General features: G+C 45.5%; 4 protein-coding genes across 4 annotated transcripts; 2 read left to right on the top strand and 2 right to left on the bottom strand.

The window, feature by feature from the left end:
• The first annotated feature begins 1,508 nt into the window (after positions 1-1,508).
• Positions 1,509-4,600, top strand: LOC128727155 (RISC-loading complex subunit tarbp2). Its single transcript, XM_053821032.1, has 5 exons — positions 1,509-1,836; positions 1,923-2,046; positions 2,114-2,429; positions 2,723-2,857; positions 2,964-4,600. Exons 1-5 carry the CDS (start codon positions 1,509-1,511, stop codon positions 3,210-3,212), a joined length of 1,152 nt encoding a protein of 383 aa, XP_053677007.1. The 3' UTR covers positions 3,213-4,600.
• A 438-nt stretch (positions 4,601-5,038) lies between these two features.
• LOC128722738 (protein valois) lies at positions 5,039-6,269 on the top strand. The gene is made up of 3 exons (XM_053816417.1): positions 5,039-5,404; positions 5,469-6,007; positions 6,074-6,269. The coding sequence occupies exons 1-3, from the start codon at positions 5,039-5,041 to the stop codon at positions 6,267-6,269; spliced, it is 1,101 nt and encodes a 366-aa protein (XP_053672392.1).
• Positions 6,270-7,301: 1,032 nt separating this feature from the next.
• LOC128727491 (short/branched chain specific acyl-CoA dehydrogenase, mitochondrial) lies at positions 7,302-9,403 on the bottom strand. The gene has a single exon (XM_053821410.1). It carries the CDS (start codon positions 9,365-9,367, stop codon positions 8,114-8,116), a length of 1,254 nt encoding a protein of 417 aa, XP_053677385.1. The 5' UTR covers positions 9,368-9,403; the 3' UTR covers positions 7,302-8,113.
• A 2,348-nt stretch (positions 9,404-11,751) lies between these two features.
• LOC128722736 (ovarian-specific serine/threonine-protein kinase Lok) lies at positions 11,752-14,067 on the bottom strand. The gene is made up of 5 exons (XM_053816415.1): positions 13,878-14,067; positions 13,534-13,691; positions 13,081-13,449; positions 12,824-13,004; positions 11,752-12,341 (listed from the first exon to the last, which is right to left on the bottom strand). Exons 1-5 carry the CDS (start codon positions 14,065-14,067, stop codon positions 11,752-11,754), a joined length of 1,488 nt encoding a protein of 495 aa, XP_053672390.1.
• Positions 14,068-14,129: the final 62 nt, after the last annotated feature.

Genomic DNA, 14,129 nt, shown 5'->3' with positions numbered 1-14,129 from the left:
GCCAAATCGTTTTCCTCCTGCTGGCGCGCCAACACCGGGGTATAACTTCACGGAGCGTTAGCCACAGCTCGGTCGTTTCCCGCAGGGCCTCAACCCAACACTATGCACTCGCGGGTTTATTATGGCAGGAACATGGGACAACAATTTTGTGCACTCACTTTCCACGTTTCCCTACCGCCCTCGAGCGTTGCGGAAACACTTTTTTTTATTGCAACAGAGCCAATTGTGGCTGCACAACGAATTTCGTTTGCAAGTTTCACACACTGGTAATTATATAACCTACACTTGCTGGGAACTAACTTTGACGACTATTCTGATGCCCACTGATGGCCGAAATTTATCACCACGTGAACCGTCGGACACATTCAACCACACACGCGGCTAGGAAAACGGAACGAAAGTGAAAATCGCGGTCCGTCGCCAGCGAGCTGCTCTTTTCGTTTATCGCAGCGTTTTCTATTGGCACTTTGTGTGTAACTGCAGCTGCGAGGTAAACAACAGACATTTGACAGTCTGCCAGGACGCTGTGTTTACATCCTTTGCGGTAACACTCCACGTGAGACGATCAATTGTGCCGACTGTCGGCAAATTCGAGTTTGAAATGCTGTTAAAGAGGCAAACTTATTTATAGCTTTATATAACTATCCTTATAGTGTTCATTTATCAATAAATGGTTAGGATAACGAACAGCTAGAAGCTCCACCAACAAAAAATATCATGCCACAACCATTTAGCATTGAAGAGTTCCGACAAGCCATCGATTGGAGAGCGGTGGTTCTTCTCAGTTTTACTAGAGAAACTAGGTACATTTCAAGACAATACATGATAGTATACCCAGGCAAATATTTTACGATGCTAATGAACTCATTCTGGAATCCCGGAATAGCTTTACAAGCTGTATGAAAGAATCTGTGAAGTTCTTTAAGGCCTTTCCACATGGTTAAAGCCAGCGAGATGGCGGATGGAGCTAAGCATTCACCAAACCAATTGGGAGCTGCATACGAAGCCGCTCGACCTCGAGCTATTTCAGTTTCAGTTTTCAAACCTTATCTGGTTATTAGTAAATTACGTTTTTAATCCAAATTTTTAAATGTTTGCTGTAGATCATTATTTTCAAAACCCGATGTCACTAGGTACGTAAAAACGGTGATATTTCTCACGCATTGTCACTAGGCACCGTAACATCTGCCTGTCAATATAAGAAAAAAAAAACACGCGGAAAATATTCGGCTTCGATTTTTAGCATACGTCCTGAAGAAAAGATATTTTTATGTATGAAGTTAGTAGCCGTGAAAGTTTGTTTGTTGCACAGTGATTGGTAAGGAGTGAACCTATTGTGTAAAGTATACTAACTGTATTAAAACACTGTGGTAAGTACTATTTTGTTCCGTTTCACTCCAGTGCTCTCGGTGAGAATCGATGCCCACAGTTGTGCAAATACCGGTGGAAGAGTGAAATACTTTGCGCATGAATGCGACTGACCGTTTCACCCCAAACACTTGTAGGCAATGGAGCAAACGCACATCGAACCGCAAATGTGCCAGCCCATGATCCCCATGCCGGATGACCCGCCGGCTGGAACGCCAAACGTACGTCCACCATACACGAAAAAGCCATTACGGAGCAAAAAGGTCATAAAAAATATATGCCAATCGCTGCCCTTGGAGGAAGCACTCAAAACCGAGCTCACGACGAACAACATGAAAACGCCAATATCGGTGCTGCAGGAGTTACTTAGCCGTCGTGGGATTACTCCACAGTACGACCTGCTACAGGTGGAGGGCGCCGTGCATCAACCGACCTTTCGCTACCGCGTATCGTATCAGGATAAAGATGGTAAACAGCTTCCGTTGCGAGTGATGTCAAACGATATCGGAACTTTAATCATTCCATCTCTATTCTTTTTACCATTACGCTTAAAGCCTTGGGGACCGGGAAATCAAAAAAGGAGGCTAAACATGCTGCGGCGAAAGCTCTGATCGACAAGCTCACAGGCTCGTCCTTCCTCGATAATCCCCAAGCATACATAAACATCAACAAGTCTGAGTGAGTGGTAGATGTTCCCAGCAGTAGCCTTTGTCAGTTGCTGATACTTTGTATCTCATTCGATTAGCCCCGGTAACAATCACAATGCGACGATGAACAGCGAAGAAGAGCCGACGGGCAACCCGATCGGTTGGCTGCAGGAGATGTGTATGGCTCGCCGGTGGCCACCGCCAATGTACGAAACGGAAACGGAAGAAGGTTTACCGCATGAGCGCCAGTTCACGATAGCATGCTTGGTGCTGAAGTTCCGCGAGGTGGGCGAAGGCAAGAGTAAAAAGATCGCCAAACGACAAGCGGCCCAGAAAATGTGGCAACGATTGCAGGATCAACCGCTCGAACCGAACCAACTAATGCAGCTGATGGATGACGACGGTAACGAAGAGGTGCGTAAGAAAGCCTGTTGATGGAGAGGAGCAGTGCCATACTGCTTTACCCTCGCCCATCAAGGCTCGCCGTCTGGCACGATACCACTGCTCGTAATTGCGATTTGCGCAACTTGCCGTAGAGGGTCGTGTGTGCAGATACCCTTTATGCCACCCTAGAATATGGCAAGGGCGGGCCATTCACGGGCAAATGCTCTGTATTGACCTGAATCACGCTTTACCAAATCCCACCACTGACGAACAGCCCGACTAAATGACGGTGTGGTTTTTGTTGTGTATTCTAGCTCCGGCAGGTTGGGTTTACTGGCCGGTACGCAGGTCTAAAAGATGTCTGCATACCCACCCTCTCGACAAACCAGAGCCAAAAGGTGTCCCAGTTTCATAAGGCGCTAAAATCGCGCACTGGAGAAGCTTTATCTGAGTTGCAGGTGTGAAGTTGTGCACTACGTATTATCACGCCGATGGACGTCGACGGTGGTGATGGTTTTGGTGGTAGAAAAACTAACTACTTTCCTTTTCCCTGTTTTGTTGCAGAATCTAAACCTGAGCGATAGGAGTCATGATTTTATCCGGTTGCTGGCAACGATAGCCAAGGAGCAGCGCTTCGAGGTTACGTACGTGGATATCGATGAAAAAACGTTCAACGGTAGGTACCAGTGTCTGGTGCAACTGTCGACGATGCCGGTTGCCGTCTGCCAAGGCACTGGAAAATCAATCCAGGAAGCGCAGATGTTCGCCGCGAGAAACTCGCTCGAATATTTGAAAATCATGACCAAATCCTAAACGGTGCGAACGGGCCTATGAGCATGGGCCCTAGCTGCGAGGGTCAATGGTTTTGATAATGGAATTTTACGATTCAGGTTTGATATTTATATTGATGATTCTGAACACCGGCGATAGCGGCGGTAGGTCGATTAGGCGGATCACCGCTATTGGGCAATGGGTTTGCTATTACTGCTGCCCGACCGGTAGGTCAGTACCATCGTTGTGGCGATGATTTTATTCTAGCACACATTTTTCTTCGTCAGTTTTGTGTTGTTTTGCAATTCAACTTTTTTCTACAATCTATTATACATAAAATTTGTTTTTATTCCTTGCGAGGAATTTATTTGATTGATTTAAGTAGACAATTTGCGTGCATATTCAAAAATTTCGTACGAAGCAAATATTGAAAATACTAACAATAATGGTAACATATTGGCCGTAGCGATGTTGAAAATGTTTAAAATTAGTTTGCGAACAAGCAAAATACGCATGCTAATATGCTTATGCATGTACCGATTCTCGCTTTGGAAAACAGTAGTATCAGCGAAGGTTGAATTACAGCAATCGCAAACACACAAGGAAGTAAAAAAGCCAAATCCAACGCGATTGCAAACATTTATTGCAATCGTGCACTGAGGACGAACTCGAATGTGAGGAAGTAAAAATGTGTGTTATGCTCAGGTCCACTAAATGAACGATAATGAAAGCGCATTCCTCCGGGGACTGCGCATGATTTATCTTCTCTCCCCTAACTGAGGTGGGCGTTGGCCATCCGGTCAAGGTTCTTACGAATGCCAATGTATCGTCATACAAGCTATACTTTGCATGGAACTAGTGGATTTTATTTTCCAATCAAGAAACTACGAACTAATTCTACATCCTTGCTATTAACGTATTTTACATAAATGTTTGATTGAGTTATCCAACTCTTATATGTCGTTATCTCAGCAAGTTTGTAATATTTTACTACATATATTTTATTTAATGCATGCACGTCCGTAAGTGGTCATAAATCGAAGCATAACTAATGGATACCATGGCTCGCATTCTAACCGAACTTCACAATTCTTTCACTGCACCCAGTAATCTGGAACTGCTTTATACTATTTTTTGATTGGAACTCCATAGAAGCAATTTTGCTATCTCAGAGGAAAAAGTAAAATGAAATTACATATGTGTAGAAAGTATTAATGCTGCTACCACTTAGAATTCTACTACTTCCGCATCACGCTAGTAACATTGTGTGTTAACAATGAACAATGAAATTTAATAAATATATGAACTCGATTAATGTAATACACTTACCTAGTGAGCAACGTCCCATGCTTGTAGGAAAAAGGGCATTAATTTAATGCAAAGTATAGAGGTTGTATCACTGATTGGATAAAATAAACTGCTGGTATTGAAACGCCATATTTGGGTATATATTTCTTACGAAAGATAGCTTATGATAGTGTTTAAAAATTGTTGAATCGTGTTTTTTTGAATATCACATTTAAGCCGTGTTTGCCCAGGTGTGCCGCATGCTCTATTAATTTGTTTATCAAATGGAACAATTTAGCAGTCAAATTGAAGATAAGTATTAATAGGATGAATTTTAAATACATATTTAAAGAATAATGGTTTAAAGTATAAAAGTTTAATTTGCTAAAGTTATATCACGATAGCTCAGGCAAAACACGGATAATCTCAACATTATTTAAATCCTCCCTACATGTGTGAGCTAACCTTGCTGGAACGAAAACAACAACGGCTTGGCACGTGTAAACAACCGGCGTATCGCAAGTTTTCGCTAAACAGCTTTTAGTTGTGTAATTTTATCGTGAAATTCTTAGCATCCCACAATGGACTACAGCAAACGCGTCGATATGATATCGGCCTATAAGGAACCGGTAAGCTACCAACCACCAGAAACGCTGGCCGAGATGGCCATCAGCACAGACTACCCCAACAGGAACTCCGTGCAATATCGTTTGACTGAACCAGTCCAGCAGCCTGAACATTCGCTGCCACCTTTCCTGGACCTGGTGGCGGTTAACGGACTTGGGAACACTATTGTGGCCGGCAATAGCTACACCAGCCGGCTGTGGGCTGGCAGTTTTTGTGGCTGGGAAAAGGTAGATGATATCGGTCAGAAGGAAAGCGTAAGCTTTAGCAGGCACTGCGAAGCAATAATAACTGCGCTTTGCTACACGAAAGATGACGCTCTGGTAAGAGATATCACGCAATGTAGATGGAAAATATTTCCGGTTAATGGTTGTGTTGCTATTGCAGTTTCTTCTCGGTAATGATAAAGGCTCGATCGAGCTGTGGTCCACCGGAAATGCGGTGCGTGGACCGGGTCTCTACCAGGTGGATAATCGGTACGAACACATTGGTGCCATTACGGCACTGGCCACGTTCAATGGTGATGAGCGGATCGTAGTATCTGGATCTTTCGACGGCTGTGTGAAGCTGTGGGATTACAGTGAAGGGGATTTGCATTCGACGAAAACGATGCATCACGCCCATACCGGAGTGATAGCGGATATGGCCACGGATGCCACGCAGGATGCGCTAGCCGTTAGCTGCTCCTATGACCAGTCGGCACTCGTGTGGGACTTCCGAGAAACGCGGCCTGCAGTGGCGTTATATGAAAACCACGATGCCGCATTCACGACCGTCCAGTGGTGTGACGAGTCGAACTGGAACCGGTTAGTGGCGCTAGGCGATGCAGCAGGCCGTGTCCATTTCGTAGACATCCGACAGCCGAACGTATTTCTTGAAACAATCCCGTGTTTCGATAGGAAGATTCGTAGGATTTCCTTCAACGGGTATGTAGCAAAGCACGTACTAAAACCGTAACACTGATGATATTATTTTTTCTCTATTTTTTCTAGAAAACACTTCGCTGTTCTTGGTAATACTGCGGAGGTGAAATTTTTCGATGGCAAATCGAAGGAAATTCACGTAGAAAAAAGTGCAACAAACTATGTGCGTGATATTGTTTGGAAGCAACAGACGGGCGAAAACATTATTTCTTGTACGCTTCTGGGTTGGGACAGTTATGTTAAAAAGCTTATCATTGGTAATTGAAATCGATAATGATCACGTTCAATTTTATAATAAAATATGTTACTTGGTGAAATAATCTGCCAGAACTAAACCTCTCTCTCTTTATGTTCATTACAAACGATATATCATTATGGAACATTTGCGTCATATGCTCGTATTCAGCCGGTACACTGGTGGCATACTACAGAATGTCGAGAGTTTAATAAGCGTGCAGAACACTTGACTTTATTTCTTGACTTGCTGTAAGGATTCGAGATCCTCTGTTTTGCTCTATGTCTTGTTCCGAGGCAAACGTGGAAGCAACAGACGGGCGAAAACATTATTTCTTGTACGCTTCTGGGTTGGGACAGTTATGTTAAAAAGCTTATCATTGGTAATTGAAATCGATAATGATCACGTTCAATTTTATAATAAAATATGTTACTTGGTGAAATAATCTGCCAGAACTAAACCTCTCTATCTTTATGTTCATTACAAACGATATATCATTATGGAACATTTGCGTCATATGCTCGTATTCAGCCGGTACACTGGTGGCATACTACAGAATGTCGAGAGTTTAATAAGCGTGCAGAACACTTGACTTTATTTCTTGACTTGCTGTAAGGATTCGAGATCCTCTGTTTTGCTCTATGTCTTGTTCCGAGGCAATCTCCTTGTTTTCCATGAAACCGTTCTTCAGCTTAAAGTTTTCTTGAACTTCAGTGACTTGTACCATTAATTCGATCTTAATTTCCTAGCGTGCCGTTTACTTGCAATTCAAATTTTACGAATCTTGTATAACGGTCGCCAATTAATGCTAACCCTAAATTTATTGTTTTATTTGCTTCAAAGACAATTTTGAAAGTTTCTTTGACCATTATTGTAATTAGTACATTAATGTAGCTAAAGTAACTTCTTTTATAAAAGCAAGCGATAAAGAATTCCGGCATGGAGTTTGACGCCTCTGCTTCACACGGTCGTCCTTGTCGGTCGATCCAATTTACGCAGCTTCTTTCGCCTTTGTAGACCAATTCAATACCGGTCAGCACGCTCCATCTATTTAATGTTTAATCTCCCATTCAAATATGGCAAAGAAAGAAAAAGAATTAACACTTGCCAGTTAATAAATCTCTTGACAGTTTTATTTTCGCATCGAAATAAAGACCGTTTAACAGCCTAGCACTAACCGTGGAACCTAAATTGCACAACAAGTGAGAGTACAACAGGCTGCACTTCCGGCTCGCGGCGTTACATTTAGCTCCTGCGGGTTCGAATGTTGTCCTAAACGTATTTTCGTTCACATCCTAGCTAATGTTTATCGTCACAATCGTCCTCGTCGTAGTACGTAAAGTCCTGCGTCTCATGTCCACCCTAATCGCCCTGACCACGTGTTGCTCGTGCGTAATAGTAGTTTTAACGTAATAAATGCATTCATTTCACGAAATTTGTGTTTTGTGCGCGTTGCTATGGCCACCCTCATCAACTCGTTACCAGTGCTGCTTTGATTGCAGCGTAATTTCGAGCCCCTTGATAAAGATCGTATTTTCCTGCTTCTTCTTCTTCTTCTTTGCTGTTTGCAGCTCCACCGGGGAGGTTTCATTATCACGCTATGCGCATACACACACACACACGCTAGTAGTGCGCACAAATCGCGGAAGACAAAATTTTTAATATCGTCTGGGAATGGGGAACTGCCGATGTTTTTTTCCCTTCTCGTTTATCTGTAAACGTTGCTGCCCTTCCTTCATCAGTGTGTGTGCGTGTGTGGAACGATGTTTTTGCTCCCCTTTTCTGCTGGAGTGCCGCGTCGGAACATTTGGGGGTTGCGTAACGCAAGAAATACTACCACCCTTCCACACCGAAGATCGTGGGGCTTTGCCGCCTTACGACTGATATTCCTTCTTCATGACCTTGGCGATGGTGCTGAGCTGCATGTTGGTGGTGCCCTCGTAGATCGCACCGATCTTGCAATCCCGGTAGAACTTTTCCTGCGGGAAATCTTTCGTGAACCCGACACCCCCCATCCAGTCGATGCACTTGACGGTGGTGCGTTGGGCCACCTCGGACGCGTAATATTTAGCCATAGCGGCCTGCTTCAGGAACGGTACACCCGCCTCTTGTAACCGGGCCGCATTGTACGTCAGCAACCGAGCTGCCTCGATCTCGGTGGCGATCGTCGCGATCTGATGCTGCATACCCTGGAACGAGTACAAATCCGCACCGAACTGTTTGCGCTCGAGCAGGTACGGGATGGTGGCATCGAGGCAACCCTGCGCCAACCCAATCATCTGCGCTCCGATACCGATGCGACCCTCGTTTAGGAATCCGGCCGCATACTGGTAGCCCTTGCCGTACTCGCCCAAAATGTTCTCCTCGGGGACGCGTACGTTGTCCAGATGCAGAGTGCAGGTGCCAGACGCGCAGATGCCCAGTTTGCTCTCCTTCTTGCCCACCGTAAAGCCCTCGTACTCGCGCTCCACGATGAACGTCGTGATACCGCGATACCCAGCGGACGGATTCGCGTTGGCCATGATCAGGAACACACCCGACACGTCCGAGTTGGAAATCCACATTTTGGTACCGTTCAGCACGTAGTGGTTGCCATCCTTCTTCGCGGTTGTCTTGAGCGAGAACGCGTCCGATCCGGCCGATGGTTCCGAAAGTGCGAAACTTCCGCTGTACTCCTGGCACAGCTTGGGCAGGTACTTTGCCTTCTGTTCCGGCGTGCCGAGCTTGGTCATAAGCGAGTTGACGAGTGTGTTGTGGATGTCGACGAATGCGGCCGTTGCTGGGCACACTTTGGACAGTTCCTCCACCACCAACATCATCGTCATGAAGTTGCAGGCACTGCCGCCATACTCGTCGCTAACTTCAACCCCCATCAGACCGTTGTCGAACAGGGCACGAATCACAGACGGGTCGAACTGATGCTGCTCGTCCATCTTCTTCACCAGCGGGAGGATCTGTTCCTGCGCCAACTTGGCCACCGTCTCCTTCATCATCAGCTCATCCTCGCTGAGGTACGTGAGTGGTGAGGTAGCACCACGGGCCGTTCCAAACGAGGAGTTTGCGAAGGATCGAGCACCGATCGATCCGACCGATCGACGAACCACCTGGCGGAGCACGTTCTGCAGCATCTTGGTGAGGGTGGCTGGAGGATGGAGTAGGAGGTGGCACACAACCGGTTACGACGGATAGACGGAGTGCGGATGGGCAGCGAGAAAACCAACCGGCCACGTACGAGCGCACAAATCAACTGACACACGGTTGCGCGGTCGCTCAGCCGGGTTTCCACATTCGCGAAAAACGAACAAAATTTAAAAGAAGAAAAAAACGGGTTACCAACCGATCACGCGTCACGCAGTCGCGATACTCGCCCCAAAGGATAGGTTGTGTTGGTGTGCAAACACCCGGTTCCAGGCGCGGGTTCCACGGGTGGCCACGCCGGCGGGTTCGTTCGCATACAACCGAGGCCTATCTAATGATCCACCGGACCGCCATTAGAAACGCCACGTGCTGGTGGTTGTGGTGGGGATCTAATGACGACAAACGAAAGACGAGCCCCATCGCGGTTGGGGCTTGCACTAACACGCGCTCGTACGCGCACCCTCCGACGAGCTCCACCCCTAGATCTTCTTTCTACCCCTAATCGTACGCATTCGTCCTCCAAAATCGCGTCTCAGCGCGGAAATGACAAGCGGCGATGGTTGGCTGTTAATACGTAAATTGCGGTGTAAGCAAAAAACAAAATCAACCCCTATCCGATAAGATAAGCGCACGGCGGGCACGTTGAATGGACCCGAAGATCGGCCCGTATCCATCTGACGCAGTTATTCTACTTTGAACTTGGTTTGGCTGGAACGCAACATGTGTAGGCAGAGAAAAACAACATCACGATCGGTCAAATTAGATGATCGTAAGATCGTAAATTAATGCGCATTATCGTTCGCTTAAGACCCCCGTACAAACAACTCCTGTATTGCTCCAATACCTTTCGCTTTCGTTAGCTGTTTCCGATACAAAAAGTATATTAAATTCAGGTATGCAAGAGCATTTTATTTAATCATGATACGTACATTCATTGTGCAACATATTTAACGCTTGGCAGGAGAATCTTCTCGTTCACCCGTTTCGTCCGATTTCTGAATAGACAAAAAATCTTACTTAACCTACTTATGGCAGTGCACCGGCCTTTCAAAAACTCAGCAACCGATGCCCAATACTTGCGTAATATAGAACAAAAAAAAACCTTAACTATAAATCTCTACACCTGCTAAAGTTTTCCCCTGACCTCCGTAAGGACGTTTTCCTGTCCGCAAAGGGAAGGCAGGGAGTGCTTCGTCAGGCGCGCAATCATCACATTTCGCATAGAGGATGCAAATTTCACAACCATTCGGGAGAGCCGCAATCTTGACCGCGAATCTGCCCGCTCCCGTTCTACGCTTGATTGCTTTGAATAACATTTCATTTCGCTTTCGTTAGACAACATCACGCATCACGTTCCTTCATACCGGCCAGACAAACAAACACACACACGTAACCTCCGTGTACCCCGGGGATGGTAGCGAGTTTGTGAATGCCCTACGCTGTTACTAATGGACCAAACGATCGTTAGGCCGGTGGTTTGTATGGACGAGCATGATTTGTTTAACGATCGCTTAACCTCTACGGAACCTTTACCGAGGTGGCCGGGCAAACTTTATAACCGTTTCTGCTGCACTGCTTCCGTACGACCCCACAAGGCTTCTTTTCTCGTTGATGCTGCGCGTTACCACCACAGGCACCGGTTCCGTTGGAGGCTTGGCGCTCCGTTAAAAGGACGTCACCGAAACCGGTTTCGGCGGTGTTGTTATCATTGCCGTTCGCGGTGGGTTACTCTGTGATGGTTGGTTCTGCAGTTGTACTTTGGTTAAATGCATTAGAGTACTGCTCGATGGACTAAGCTTTTACAAAATGATACAAAAAAAACGAAGGCTCGGTTGCCTTGAGGTACTGAATTACGTATACTATGAGTATGTGCACTTTAACAGATGAACGAATCGAAACATTCGCAAATCGTCGCACATTAAACAGTCACACGATTTGGAATGTAGAATAAGAATATTTTGCTGAAACAAACGTAACATCACGTGTTTGTGGAGTTTTACCCTACTTAAGGCGAAGGAAAAATTACCCTTCATTTTCTTCTTAACGCTTATTGGATAAATGAACGAATGTATACAAAATGGATCGTAATCGTAAGTAGAATGAGATAAAGAAAAAAAAACGAGAAAAAACACGGAACCGCGTCCGATTAGTCAATGTGCTAAAAATTCGATCTTGCCTTTTTTTCCGCAAAAGGCACACGCACGTGACAACCTAAGCGGGCTCTGTCTGATTGCTTGATTCTTCGACAGAGAATTTGCACGATATTAATAAAGTAATAAGAAAAAACAATCCCACGTACCAGTGGACGAATTTAACGTTCTAAAAAGTTAGTAATGGGTGTTGGAACTAATGTAACGAAAAAAAATCTCCAACGCTATCGTCGTTGACGTTTCGTTGGTGGAGCAATGGTACTCGGCGAGCTGGCATTATTGTTCTCCACATCCGATACCGTCGTGCGCTGGGGTGTTGGTCTCACCTGTCGCAACGGAATCTTCATCAGTCGTTCCGCTTGGCGCACAACTTGCGGATCACACAGCCAGCTGCTTTGAAGCAACTCATCGATTGTGGGGCGTGCGCTGGGGCTCAATCGGAGGATTACAGAAAGCATTTTCTTGGCTGCCGGTGTCACCTGCCTCCACACGGGATGGCGCCAATTAAAGCTTCCACGTTTGATCTGCTCAACTGCCGGCGAACCGTAATCGTCCGAAAAGGGCAGCGTGCCGCTAAGCATCGTGAACAGCACGACTCCCAGGCTCCAAATGTCCACCTTCTGTGTGTACGCGCCTCGGCCACCCGTTTGCAGTACTTCTGGGGCCACGTATTGCGGTGTTCCGCAGATGGTACGCATGACCGAGTTTTTGCGGACGAACTTACTCAGCCCGAAGTCGGACACCTTGAGGAGTGTGAGCTCGTTGTCGTCCTCTAACAAAATGTTGTCCGGTTTTAAGTCACGGTGAGTGATTCCTTAAAAAAAGAAAATAAAATTAAACGTCTTGATAGTTATATATTCCTTCGATGCACCATGAGCGAATATTGTCAAAATTTTACTAGTCTACCATGAAACAGCTGTTCAAAAAAACAAAACAATACGCAGATTTTATTTCATTCTCACGCAGGTTCTTCTACGAGAAAGCAACATGAAAATCACGGACAATATATACAACAAAAGAAAACAGAACGAAGGTCAACGGCATGCGCGAAGAAATTCGAGGATCATTTTCTACCTGCGCCTATAGAAGGGTCTAGTTTTTAGCCCTCAAAGCAAGACAGTAAATCTTGAAAATTGACAGGAACGTTGAACGAAGGATCGACATAAAAAAGACGACGAACAACGAACATATCTCGAATTCGGATAATGAATCCGTTGAAATTTTAAACCACGCTGCGAAAGCAGACCAAAGCCGGGAACGATATTCGGTCATTCTTCTTCAAATGTCTACACTTACCTTTCTCGTGCAGGTACTTTACAGCATGGCACATTTGGAGGAAGTATAGCTTGGCCGTCTTTTCCGGAAGGTACTTGTTAGAGATAATACGCGTCAGTAAATCACCACCCTTCATGTACTCCAGCACCATGTAAATAGAATCCGGTTTATCGACAATATCATGCATTTTAATAACGCACGGCTACGGGATTGAATGAAGAAATGAAAAGGAGATATCAGAATCATTCGCCCTTTAACAGCTGATTCGGGAGGCTTACATGGTTGAGACTTTTCATAATGTTAACCTCGTTCATCACACGCTGCGGATCGTTCAGGAACTGTGGCCGGCTTCGCTCGTTGAGTGGGTCCTTTGCGACATGCTTCATGGCGTATGGGTGACAGTTGATGTAATCGTGCAACAGATACACCGTTCCACAGGCTCCAGAACCGAGTTTGCGGCCAATATGGTACCGATCGAGCAACTCTTGCTCCTTTATTTCCATCGAAACCCTGTAACGCAGGTCGTAGTACACGAAGGCCCGAAAAGTTTCGCCAACTAGAGCGATAGTATCGCCGTTTTTCAAAATAGCGCATTTGTTGGTGCCTATTAGGCGCTTGTTGACGTACGTTCCATTTCTGGAGTGATCCTGAAAGAGCAGAAAAACGAGAAAAATTGTCGAGAGTTACAACAATGTGTGAACAGATACTGCTGGTTGCTAGTGACCACTTACATATAGGTAAGTTGGGCTCGTGAGGTCCTCTAGGTCCTTCTTGATTGTGAAATGAAGTTTAGACACGCGGTACAGTTGTAATCCGTGTACATTCGACTCGTCCAGTATGAGATCGCATGCTATATCTCGGCCAACTTTAAACTCACTATGGCAGAGTTCTGAAGACGATTAGAGAAAGTTAGTGAAGGGTGATGCAACTGCTGGAAAATTCAAAACATTCATAACATGCAGAACGTGGTGATGTGAATGAATACGATCGATCGATTCAGATGTAACCGACGATCTATTAGTAGGGAAATGATGATGCAACTAAAAGACTGTTATAAAGACTGTAACAAGGGTACCGTAAATGGTAGACGGATCAGGAGAGACGTAGAAGATGGGAATTTTAGTACCGAGACTTCGCATTGCCACTCGCTTTCCCAGCAGCCGGCCATAGCTGGGCAGCATCTCTATCGGTTGGCTCTCCTGCGTATATTGTGATTGGGTTTGGGTACCCGTTTGCGTATCGGGTATAGTTCCCGTGTTTTCCATGATGTTTTTTTCCGACGTAATTCACACTTTCACGTATTTCACGCACCGAACTGATCGCGATG

This window comes from Anopheles nili, chromosome 3, assembly GCF_943737925.1.
Source record: "Anopheles nili chromosome 3, idAnoNiliSN_F5_01, whole genome shotgun sequence".
NCBI classification, from domain to species: Eukaryota; Metazoa; Arthropoda; class Insecta; order Diptera; family Culicidae; genus Anopheles; species Anopheles nili.
Note: the sequence above shows the minus strand (reverse complement) of the source record. Positions and strands in the feature narration are given on the sequence as shown.

Excerpts from the sequence above, each read along its gene's own strand:
- LOC128727491 (XM_053821410.1), bottom strand. The coding sequence starts at position 9,367 with ATGCTGCAGAACGTGCTCCGCCAGGTGGTTCGTCGATCGGTCGGATCG.
- LOC128722738 (XM_053816417.1), top strand. The coding sequence starts at position 5,039 with ATGGACTACAGCAAACGCGTCGATATGATATCGGCCTATAAGGAACCG. Across the intron at positions 5,405-5,468 it reads ACACGAAAGATGACGCTCTG|TTTCTTCTCGGTAATGATAA; the intron begins GTAAGAGATATC and ends TTGCTATTGCAG. Across the intron at positions 6,008-6,073 it reads CGTAGGATTTCCTTCAACGG|AAAACACTTCGCTGTTCTTG; the intron begins GTATGTAGCAAA and ends TATTTTTTCTAG.
- LOC128727155 (XM_053821032.1), top strand. The coding sequence starts at position 1,509 with ATGGAGCAAACGCACATCGAACCGCAAATGTGCCAGCCCATGATCCCC. Across the intron at positions 1,837-1,922 it reads ATCGTATCAGGATAAAGATG|CCTTGGGGACCGGGAAATCA; the intron begins GTAAACAGCTTC and ends TTACGCTTAAAG. Across the intron at positions 2,858-2,963 it reads AAGCTTTATCTGAGTTGCAG|AATCTAAACCTGAGCGATAG; the intron begins GTGTGAAGTTGT and ends GTTTTGTTGCAG.
- LOC128722736 (XM_053816415.1), bottom strand. The coding sequence starts at position 14,067 with ATGGAAAACACGGGAACTATACCCGATACGCAAACGGGTACCCAAACC. Across the intron at positions 13,692-13,877 it reads TGATCCGTCTACCATTTACG|AACTCTGCCATAGTGAGTTT; the intron begins GTACCCTTGTTA and ends AATCGTCTTCAG. Across the intron at positions 13,005-13,080 it reads TTATGAAAAGTCTCAACCAT|CCGTGCGTTATTAAAATGCA; the intron begins GTAAGCCTCCCG and ends TCAATCCCGTAG.